General features: G+C 31.3%; 1 protein-coding gene across 1 annotated transcript in view; it reads right to left on the minus strand.

Moving 5' to 3' along the window:
* LOC134705721 (neuroendocrine convertase 2-like) overlaps positions 1–11,895 on the minus strand; it is a 37,328-nt gene extending 25,433 nt beyond the window's left edge. The window contains exons 1-4 of the mRNA XM_063564441.1: positions 11,783–11,895; positions 5,738–5,916; positions 4,463–4,635; positions 2,563–2,776 (exon numbers count right to left, since the gene is read on the minus strand). Coding sequence (XP_063420511.1) covers positions 2,563–2,776; positions 4,463–4,635; positions 5,738–5,815 — 465 coding nt within the window. The 5' untranslated portion in view covers positions 5,816–5,916; positions 11,783–11,895. The remainder of the gene's footprint in view (positions 1–2,562; positions 2,777–4,462; positions 4,636–5,737; positions 5,917–11,782) is intronic.
* Positions 11,896–12,789: the final 894 nt, after the last annotated feature.

The following is a 12,789-nucleotide window of genomic DNA, read 5'->3' on the forward strand; positions in this document are numbered from 1 at the left end:
CAATGAAATTAACAAAGCCGCCATCAGTAAAATAGAGATAGCAGAATTGTTCAACTAAACTCGATTGCTTTACTCACTTTCGTCGTACCGGAACGAGCGATAAAATCAATCTCGTTGAGATGACCAACGATAATATTATATAAATAACACATAGCTGAGAGGGTGATAGAGCAGATTTTCACCCCGAGTAAACTTGACAATGTCTTTTCAAGGGGTAACAATCTGCTCTATCACTCTCTCAGATATGTGTTATTTAATTTATTACATGTATACTGAATGTTCTGTTTTTACAGGCGATTAAATTTCAAATTCAAAGTAATAAACTATATGACGTCTTGTACATAACAATCACCCGTATTTAATAAAGCGCACTCTTGATTAAGCGTCTCCGTGAAGGGTAATATAGTATTTGCCATAGGATATAGTCATATTTAAGAAAACTCACACTTGATCAAGCGTCTCCATGATGGGTAATAGAGTAACACCCTCGTATTAGCCAATCAAAATCTGGCATTTTGACATGAAGTATAATATAATGATTATTCTCTTTATTTGCGTTTAATCCGGGATTATTGTTCTCTGTTCTCTAAGGTCCATATGATCTTTTGCACAATTTGAGAATATCAATTCTTGAAATTTAACGTAAATTGAATTGATGACGGGCTTGTAAGTACAGAGTATACGCTTACAATTTTCCATAATATAGCCGTATGTTTGTTGGTTACATGAAGGTCGTTAACTAAAGTTTGTTTTAAATGCCATTCACTTGTTTATACATTTTTTTTATTCCAGAACATGTATATTGATTTGTTGAGTCCTTGGAAATAGAAACAGCTTATACAGTGTAAATAGTTATCCAAGGTACCAGGATTGTAATTCTTATGGTATTTCTTTAAATAATGACAGAATTATTCAAACATTGCACTATTGAATATGAGGTCATTGGTATGGTGAATAAGAAAGTAAATATATACTAATCGCAGGCTTGTCTCATCATTGGATGGATAAAGTTTATATGCTTTCTTATTTGCGTCTAAATATTAATTTCTTTAAAAACCAAAATGTTAAACCATAAAAGGAACTACTTTTATTATATAATAGTATTGAATTATTGCTGAGGACTAGCCCCTTCTTTAGACTTTGTTCTTTTTTTTGTTAAAGTCAAAACACAATGTAAAAGAAAAAAAAGAAAAAAAACAACAAGAAATAATAATCATAAATATCATGCTTTTTAAAAAAAAAGTATTTCTATAGATATTTTGTATCATTTATCCAAATTACATTTTGTGTTTGAAAGATTTTTTTTCTGATTCCTACTATTTTGTTACACTTTCAACACTTTAGTTTGATGATCTTTTTACATTGAACTTACCAGATATATTTAATACCAACGATATTGTCAATTCGTCTGCTTTTTCGGCTGAAACAATAAGGATAGTATTATATTGCACGTACGAACCAAACGCATGCATACCCGTACACTAAACACACATATACATTTAGTTAATATCGTTACAACACACATATTAAGTAAAGAGGATGTGAACTATGCAATTAGTTTCAACTGTTTTGATATCATGTATTTCCTAGCATTACGCTTACATTTTCGACGAATTTGGTATACAATTTTGAACTTAAAATTTCAAGATTTGGAAAGCGCATTATATGCAACATCTGACTAGTGTAAGGTTGATTTCACACTTGTCGAAAACTGCGTTTTATTCTTAGTGGTATATATTCGTACTATTGATTGTAAACTGTTTATAGTCTTTTCAGCATTTGTTATTGTTTCAGGTAAAAATATGAACTAATTGTTTACACGTAAAACATGTCTGATTAATTTTCTATAAATATAAATATCAATTTGCAATTCGAACGTTTTGTAGTTCCTATATATCAGACCATATGGTTTTATTATGAAACTACTATAACAGACACAATAGAAAACCAGCTTTTCCAGCCTAATTATATCCTTTTAGCGTATGTAATATCGTAAAAGGATTGACACCTAATATTTTGTCTTCACCACTTAAACGATAACTAAATGTTAATAAATTTTGGTTGCATCGTAAAAAGTCTTTTAGAAGCAAGTCATTCTTAAATATATGTACTACACTAGTATTCAATTTAACAATACCACACGATAACTTAATATATCAATCAGCCTATGTAGTTCATAAGTGTTTCTTGTATTTTATATTATAGATTACATCGTTGGTTGTCCTGATTGAATGGATTTACACTAGTATTTTTTGGGCCCTTTATAGCTTACTGTTCGGTGCGAGCCAAGGCTTCGTGTTGAAGGCCGTACTTTGAACTATAACGGTTTACTTTTACAAATTGAAACTTTGATGGAGAGTTGTCTCATTGACACTCATCCCACAACTCGTTATGTCTATTTTATGACTTTGCATTAAACAGATACAAATTGCAAGACCAATACAGTTTTCGAATTGTATACAATTTTCAACTACTTATTGTTTTGTCAGAATTTGTTTTTTTGATCAATTATGGCAAACTTATTTCAATTCAAATATCTCTTTGATTTTTGAAAGTTTATACTGTTATGAATGCATTAAGCGTTAATTTTATACCATAATTCCAATTAGTTTGTGTTTTTCCAGGACTAAAATATATGCCTGGATACTTCGTTTCATTTTCCCAAGAACAAATAGCAAGTTCTGTAACGGAAAGCCAACCTCCCATGTCGCTGCAACTGTTTTGTTTCTTGTACTTGTTCAGAAAGAACCTTCGGCGGACATAGGAACCAATTAGGCTAATAATATTTAAAAACATACATAATAAAATAGATAAAAACTCTTGAGCAAATAATGGAACAAGATCTACAATAAATGATTTATAGATGTAATTCAATTTATAAAAATAGAAATTCTAGATAAATGTAAACAATCATAAGCGTCGGACATTCTCTCCACAAATAGAATGTCTAAAAAGTTATTGCATCAAATGAGAATTTTGTTTTTAAATGATAAAGTCAATAGATATTTAAGGTAACAAATATAGAAAAATCTTGTGGTAATTATTGTTTTTTTTTTAAATTTTCATTTCAATGCGTATATTTAGGATTTCTACCTCAGGAATAGACTACCGTAACTGTATTTGGTAAAATTGTTAGGAATTTTGGTTCTCAAAGCCATTCGACTTCGTACTTTGTTTGGCCTTTTTAACTTTTTTGGATTAGAGCGTCACTAATAGGTATTTTGTAGAAGAGGCGCGCATCTGGCGTAGATACAAAAAATAATCCTGGTATCTGTGATGAGTTTATTTACAACCACCGGGTCGATGCTACTGCTGGTGGAGTTTTAATTCCCCGAGGGTATTACCAGCCCAGTAGTCAGCACGTTTATGCTGAAATGGATTTTCATTGATATAGTCATATTTATAAATCAACTGTTTACAAAACTTATGATTTTTTGAAATACTATTTAAAGGCCTTTTTATTTTTTTTTGGATTCGAGCGTCATTGATAAGTCTTTTGTAGAAGAGGCCTACGACTGGTGTAGATGCAAAATTTAATACTGGTATCTGTGATGAGTTTATTTACAAACACTGGGTCGATGCCACTGCTGATTGATTTTTAATTCCCCGAGGGTATTACCAGCCCAGTAGTCAGCATGATTTTTTTTATCGATATAGTCATATTTATAAATTAACTGTTTACAAAACTTTAGATTTTTTTTAAATACTAAGTCTTTTTGGGAATTTGATTTCTTAAAAGCAAACCTGAGGAAACTGTATATTTCAAATGGGGTTATAAGCCGAATTTGTTTGAAAACGTGATAGATTTTGAATTCACGGCTATTAGTGTGATACGTCCTTTTGTAAAATCAACATCGTGTTGAGGATAAACTTGAAAGATTCCAACAAACAAATAAATTGATGATGAACGATTGAGATAATTTTATTAAAACACATTAAACATGTTAAATGCTTACATGTTGTTTTTGTTGGCATTTGCTATATATAATACTAATGTAAGCAGGTTCTTAGAATGTAAGACCTCATAAATTTGATAGGCTACTAGGTAAAGATAGTCGGTAAGATAGATTCCTGACATAGTGTACTTATTACCAAATACGAGATATTATGATGGGTTCAGTAAATTCCATATGGAGATTAATTTGCTGACGTAGAACTAATGGAGAGATATTTTAAAGGTAGAATATATGTCTTTATATACATATAAGTGTTATTTCTATCATAAACTGTAGACATACAGATGAAACTTGGGGTACCATCTGATAAATCTTCAATTATCACTTCGTTAAAAGCGTGTGTGTGCCGATTTTTTTCAAAGACAAACTAATGAAACGTAATCGTTTTGATTCTTAAATATTTTTTACATTTCATGCATATTTTGTAATGATTGTATTATCTTACAGGAAGAAAATATATAATCTTCTTCATTTGTATTGACCATTTTGATGAAATGTATACATACCCATTCATTGAAAAATATTTCGCATTCCCTCTATCACCAATGAGATCATCATAATCATCATACGATGTAGAAATTAGTCGCTCTTTCTTCATCCATGACTTTTTATTAGTTTCGCGTGCATTAAAAATGAAATATACCTTTTCTACCCCTGCTTTATAAACAGCTAACTTGACCTTAAACAGAAATCAAACGAACATAAATTATGTGATATTTTTTTTTTATTAAAATAGATTAATATATGCATTAACAAGTCAAAAGTTTTAATTTTTAAATGAGACTAAATGTTCGTTGAAGCTGTTTTCAATGTTATATTTATCATTGCCATAAAATCGGGAGGTTTGGAATGCCACAAAACCAGGTTCATCCCCACCATTGTTTTCTTATAATAAAATGCCCTGTATCAAGTCAGGGAAATGGCCATTGTTATATTATAGTTAGTTTCTGTGTGTGTTGCATTTTGATGTTGTGTTTCTGTTGTGTCGTTGATCTCTTATATTTTATGCGTTTCCCTCAGGTTAAGTTTGTAACCCGGAATTGTTTTTCCTCAATCGCTTTATGAATTTCGAACAGCGGTAAACTACTGTTGCCTCTATGTAGAACTAGAAGATGTGGTATGATTTCCAATGATATAATTTTTACTAAAATTTATTTAAACTTAGTATAACAAGATTTATAAATTTTCAGCACAAGTACTAGTATAACAGAGTCAAAAGATACAAGAGGGACATACACAATCAAAAATGGAAAATAAACTGATAACGCTATGACTAAAAAAGAAAAAGACGAACATATAAACAAAAGTACACAAAATAAAACATAAAAAACTAAAGACTAAGTTACACGAACACAACAAATAGGTTCCGGAAAGGTGAACAGATCCTGATCCACATGTGGCACTCGTCGTGTTAAAGCTAATTTTAGTTCAAATCCGGTAACAAGGCTAATTCGGTAGAAAATTTTATTTATAAATAATTCGCAACTCTTACAAAACATCAGTTACTGTATTGAAAACAATTACCAGCGTATTGATTCGTGATAATTTGTATAACGATCAAATTTACTATTACAGGGTGACTACTACAATTCAATATAAGAATCATTTGGCATCTTACTGATGAAGGGTATTAAGGTATCAAATATTTAATATTTGTTCATAATTTTCTTATTTTTGGTGATGTTGTATCGTATTAGACTAGCTTATTACATATCATGATATGTAGTGTACTGTTTCCATCTACCGTAAAATTTATTAACGTCATATATTTTATATTATACCTTTTCTACTTTAAGGTCTGACCACTTTTCCACCAATTCCGATTTATAATGTAAACCAGACATAGATCCAGTACGCATTGCATAGGTAACATTTGTGTTAGCAGTATGTTTTGATGACCATAAGTCAAAAATATTATTTTGTCCTCCAAGGGACCCACTTGCACCTCTAAACACCACAACTTTAAAAAAATAACATAAAATAAAATACGTTTAGAAAACAACTATGATTATGAAAACCATACCACATTTTAGGCGTATTTGTTAGTGCAAAACCAGTTTTAGTTTGTTAAACTTTCCATTTGTTAATGAGAACCAGTTTGAAACTAGTTTCGAACCAAAACTGGTTTGCCGTTTGTTATTCTCAAAACCAAACTGGTTCCAGAAACTATTCAAACCATGTCCAAGGGTGGTTTGTGGTTTCGGTTTAGGGTTTACAATGGCGGCATCGTTGATGCAGTGTAGTGGTCGCAAAAAATTTTATGCAGATTCTATGGTCAAATTGATCTTTTTAGTGGATTTTCAATACTAGTGTTCTAGTACTTGTATTATCTTTTTGTTTTTCGTGTTTTTTAACTTCACATAGTTTTATATAGATAATTAATGTTAATTCTCAATACTACATGTATTTGTTTGGTTATTTACTTGTTTCTATTATTGGTATTTTTCTCAGTCTGTATTTTTTTTTTATTGTTAAGTGGAAAATACTGAGATGACGATTAATGTTTATAAGATAACAATCAGATAAAAAAAAATGTAAGCATTACTAGAATTCATAACTGAAATAAATTGAAAAAGCCTATGAGAACAAAAGCTTATGAAATTGTTAGAATTGTTAAAATTTGTGATTAAGTCATCATTTCTAAGTCAGTAATTTTTGGTCTATATGTTGTTGCATTAAGATAAGCACAACTCATTGTGAAATATAAAAAAAAATGGTTCCATTCTCGAATTGGTATGAACACTGAAACATTTGACAGGTACCATGTTGAAGTTTTAAATTGTGATTAGGTATGGTGAACCACCATTGATAATTCATTGATATTGGTATACAGTGTGCCCATCTCAGAGATTGTTATAATTTGACTGTTTGTGTCTGTCAGTATCTTACCAATAATTATGAAGAGATTTTTTATGTTTATGTCTAAATTCCAAGCAAAAATTTACAAAATATCAAATATGAGTTGAGACATGAACCAACGACAACCACTAAACAAGAATATGGCAGAGGTTGATATTATAACGAAGATGTGGTATGATTGCCAATGATACACGTCTTGAAAGAAACCAAATGACACAGCATAGGTCAACATACAGCCCCCAACAATAAGCAAAACTCATACCACATAGTCGGCTATAAAAGAATCAGAAATCACAAATGTAAAACCATTTAAAGGAGAAAACTAAAAGCCTAATAAATGTAAAAAATAAAGTGAACGAACACAGTAACAAACGACAACCACTGACTTACAGGCTCTTGACTTGGGACAGGCACATACCTACAGAATGTGGCGTGTTTAAACATGTACAAACCACTCAATCCTCCCTAAAGCTGAAACAGTAGTGTGGTAGTACAAAAAGAAAAAAAACCGGCCAACTAACATTAAGACAATAGACTCAAAGCATACAAATAAAAGTATTTGCAATTATAAGAAGTTTGTTCACAGCTAGCTGCAAGTGGTACTGAAATAAACATTGTTCCCCAGACTGAAGCGTCTGCTGTACGTTGTATCCTAACATATACATTCATATACAATAAAAGACTTTGAAAAGTCGTAGTGCAAAAAAAAATTTTTTTTGCATAAGAAATAGTAAGGAGCCCCCCTTAGGACTAGAAGACTTTCTTCTAGGACCATTAGAGAAAAATGATTTTGAGAACTTTCTGATATCTTGGCTTTATACAAAAAAAAATCTCTTTGGTTACTTGAAAAAAAATGGATAAACTATATAAGATGACCTCAGTTTAAACTTTTGATCAGTCATTTTCACAGGGACTTGTCCCAAGCACTTGTCTCAGTTTCATGTCATCGAACATAACAAAATTTTATTTGATCTTCTAAAGAATATCTTCAGAAGAGTTCCAAATTCATTTTTTTTATTCTTCACCAAAAGACATTCTGGAGATGTACAGAAGAGACCAACCGTGATGCCCAAGTAGTTCAGTTTGGCATCATGTTTTTTTTAGATAAACTTTACATTTGTTGAAAAATATCTCAACCAAAACCTGTTTTGAAACCTAAACCAAAACCAATCAAAACCAGTTTTAAACCATAACCTAAAACTAAAACTAGTTTTTCTGTAACAAATTCGCCTTTTGTTACATCTTATATTTAGAAATACTTCATAGCAGCTAAATGTGTTTTCATTTAGCAGTTTGCATTGTGTTTATATTTGATAAAAAAATATATTTTAAAATTTTAAGATACATTTTATCGCGTGCGAAAGCGAGGGGGAAATACCATGGTTATGCATGGTTGTGGAATGACGCTGGGCCCATTATTGGTATGTTTTGATTCTTCATTAAGCATATAGCCGTCCATAAGCTGGTGAAATTTAAAATCACTTGTTGCGTAATTTTCGTCCAAGTAGTCAGCAAATTTGTTGCAGTTTTTATTTAACGGAGCATCTGACATTATATCCACCGAAAGAAATGACAATGCAAAAATCTGCATTAAACATATCATAATTCAGCTGACTTATATTTGTTCTCATAAGTTAAGCCTAAATTTGTATATTTTTCGAAACCAGGCCTGTTTAAAATGAATAATACAGCATGTCACTATAGTATTTAGATACATTTTAACAAACCGTTAAATTTGTTTTCAGTTTTTTAATTAATAACAAGTAAATGTATTTTATTCTAGAAATAAAAATGTGTTTCAAAACAATTCGCGCAAACGTAGCGAATTTTCACAACAGGCAAATTTCGCTCAAACGTAATGCGTTTTTTTTTCGTTTAATGGTGGATTTTTCTTCCTTCTCTTGTGCAAATGTAGCACGAATTCATGCAGTCCTACTCTTAAATGGTAACAACCCTTTTTAATCTAAAATACCATATTCTTAAAATAAAATAAGAACAGTGAACACTTTATATTTGCAAAACTGCAAAATATATTAAAACATAAAAGCAGAAAAGCAATGAATTTATTGAATCCCATGTAATTCAGCACATTTGGCTTATATACATGACATTATAGCTCTAAGGAGAGGCGGCGGCGGATTTATAAATGAGTGTTTTCAAATTAAAAGTGTCCAGTGTTTAAGCTGTTTAAATTTTCGCCATATCGAGGAGTAGGTAATGGACAACTTACTATTTTTCAGTAACTTCTTCGTCTTGATTTTATTTCTAATTATAGTATATTAAAAAAGGTTTTAATTCAACTTTTAGGAATTTTTGATCCTCAATGCTCTTCAACTTTGTATTTATTTGGCTTTTTAACTATTTTGATCTGATCGTCACTGATGAGTATTATGTAGACGAAACGCGCGTCTGGCGTATAAAATTATAATCCTTGTACTTTTGATATCTATTTATTAACTGTTGTCCATGTTAAATTGTTGTCCTTTGTAGAAACCGTTAGATAACTTTAATGTTGCGAAAAAATTCATCATAGAAACAATGTTTAAATTTTGTATTTACGCGTTTCGTCTTCAAAAGACTCATCAGTGACGCTCGAATCCAAAAAAGTTAAAAAAAAAAAAAAAAAAAAGACCAAATAAAGTACGAAGTTGAAGAGCATCGAAGACAAAAATTCCAAAAAATGTTGCCAAATACAGATAAGGTTATCTATTCCTGAGGTAGAAAAGCCTCAGTATTTCACTTTCTTTTGACGTCACAACATGTAAAAACTGTGTCGTTGTTCCCGACCTCTGGCTGATGAGTTTTTGGTGTAAGATGTTTCGTTACGATGTTTTTCGAGTCCAGTGGTCAACACCCACGCACTGACTTTAATATTTATTTGCGTGCATTTAAAGTTTAAAAAGATGTTTGAATTAAACCAAAATAAATGATCTAGATATTACATACACGAATTCATATTTTGTTTTTGAATTTCAATTTATTTTTGACATGTAAAAATTACAAAACATTAAAGAGAAAAAAATGAACCTATATCCCGTATTTTTTTTCTTCACATCTTGACATTTTCTAAAATCTTTCAATTGTAACTAAAATTTACAGCATCACAGCTTTGTTTAACAGTGTTCTTCGTCTGTTTTGCAATATGATTCTATGTAATTCAGATCTTGTAGTCATATAGAGAACTTACATGGATTTACAGATGTCACAACACTGCATTGTTAATGGAATACTGTGGATTCATTATAATTCGTTAGATACCAATTTTCGTGGGTTTCATGGGTACAGGTGAACCACGAATTCATATGTTCAATGAATTACAAATTTTCTATAGGCTTTGTACATAGAAATCGACAAGCCACGAATTTAGATATCCACGAAAATGTAAATTTTCTTCAATCCACGAAATTGATATCCACGAAAAAAAATGAATCCAAAGTATGACACATATTTATTATTAGAAATATAGGCTCTTCTATTTTATTTTTCAGGTACATTATATAATAATTGACGATGATCTCTGATGCAAAAGAATTAAGAAAAAAAAACAATAAAAGAAGATGTTTGTTCTAGTGCATCGAGATTGTCCTCAATTTTAGTAGTGAAAAGCAATAAATATATAATTAATTAATTTGATTAAATATCATTAGTCTAACAAAATGTAAAAAATAACTTTGAATATTTTATCCACACTTCATCACAATCCAATTTCCGAACGTCGGAGCCACTTCTTACTTTGACATTCAAGTATGAAACATAAACAGGGGAAAATAGACCTCGATACAACGACATCATTCGTAAATTTAACTCAATATGCAGACATCTTATACGTTCAGGTATTTTACATCCAATCTTTTATAGTAATACTCTTTACAAAGCACAAATATGTCAGTACTCACCTCAAAAGCTAGCAAAACCTTTAAACAGACTAATCAAGAAGGGATATAGTTACAATACTGTTGTCAGGTAATCAAAGATTGTATATTTTACCTTTAATATTGATTCATCAATAGGATCTGTGCATCGGAACTAAACACATTTATTCTGAAACCAGTTGTTCGCATGACACAGGTTGTGTTCTTTTGATTTTTTATGATGGTAAAATACTAAACCCATAACGGAAGGGATTGTGCTTGATATTCATATGATGAAGACATAGTCTTTCAATCAGTTTAATTTAGGCCTGGAGCTGGCATGTCAGTAACTGCTAGTAGACTTTTGTTAATTTATGTGTTATTGTCATTTTGTTTCTTTTCTGACCTATTCTCACATCGGACTCAGGGTTTTCTAAAACTGCGATTTACTGTGAACATTGTTGTGTGTTTGTCTATCTACATTGGCTAGAGGTATAAGGGGGGGGGGGGGGGTAAGATCTCAAAAAGATGTTTAAATCCGCCGCATTATTGCGCCTGTCCCAAGTCAGGAGCCTCTGGCCTTTGAAAGTCTTGTATGATTTTAAATCTTAGTTTCTTGTGTATAATTCGGAGTTTAGTATGACGTTCATTATTACTGAAATAGTATACATTATTTTTTACGGGCCAGTTGAATGGAGCCTCCGGGTGCGGGAGATTCTCGCTGCATTGAATACCCATTGGTGGCCTTCGACTGTTATCTGCTCTTTGGTCGGGTTGTTGTTTCTTTGACACATTCACCATTTCCATTCTCATTTGTATCTTAACTAGTCTAACTCTGTGTGACCTCACCATTTTAACGTAATTTAACCTTTATTAAAAGCAAAACTGACATTTAGGAAAATATGAAATAAAAGATATCCCCATGTCATCATTCTTAAAGTATAGAAGCAAATAAAAGATGAGTCACCCAGAATTGTTCTCTATCGTATGTCGAATCGAAAGCGAACCGTGTATATGTTAATAGATTCATTTCGATTGATATGACTGATTTTTATATTTCATATGTGAACAGACAGTAAAAACAGACTTCTGATTTCAAAATATAATATAAAATACCTCCTATATCATGATGTGTACAACGTGTTGGGTCAGTATCTAGACAAATAGTGTATGTACCAAGATCACATAGTTCAATCCTGCGTATTGTAAGCGAAGGCGTTGTTCCACCAGACTGTCTTCCAAAAGTTCCACACTCTTGGAGTTGATATCCAGTCTTTTTCCAATTGATTATGGTTGTTTTTGTATTGCCAAGTTCTGAGATACTGTGATGTAAGGTTATCTCTTCTCCAATCAAAACATCATAATGAGTATATGCTACTTATTTTTCTTTGGAGTAACTGGATACTAAAATTTACATTGTGAGCTGTTAGTTCAAGATTTGAAAGGGGGAAATGGAGGGAACAAAAAGAGCATCTACATTTTTTTGGTCAGAAATCTTTAATGTACATGTATAAGATACCCATTGTTTTAGTAGAGATTTGATACTGTAGTAAAAGGTTAATTTTCGCCTCTACGAACTACAGTTAATCCGGGAAAACATACTACACATAATGCCACTACTATATCTGTCGGAGTTAAGGTGGTACCTAACACTACATTGAGATAACTCTGTTAAGTCAGCTAAACGTTTCAATTACGTTGTGTTGCAACAGGAATATTAAGCTTTGCAATGATCAAAATTATTGTTTGTTTAACTGCTATATAACCAGTGTAATTTTTCTGACAAAACGGTTTGTTCAAATATTTTTGAAATTTTTGTTAAAGGGTCGAAGTAATTACTTTGACAAAATTATATGAAAATTAAACGAGCCAAATTAATTTTAGTGCAAGTGTTAGGTACCACCTTAAAGGAGTTTTAATGTTTTCATACTCAGTACATACGAATTGCATAGACATCAGAGGTTGCAGGTAAGGGGAAAACAATATTTTGATTCAGATGCGATTTAATGCGCCATGAACTTTGTTTAAGAATAGGAACATTACCTGGAGCGATTAAATATTGTCAAAATAAGAATTTAAAAAAAAAAGGAATAGACATTTAACTTTGTAAAAACCGGAGACAA

The sequence above is a fragment of the Mytilus trossulus genome, chromosome 2 (genome assembly GCF_036588685.1).
Source record: "Mytilus trossulus isolate FHL-02 chromosome 2, PNRI_Mtr1.1.1.hap1, whole genome shotgun sequence".
NCBI lineage: Eukaryota > Metazoa > Mollusca > Bivalvia > Mytilida > Mytilidae > Mytilus > Mytilus trossulus.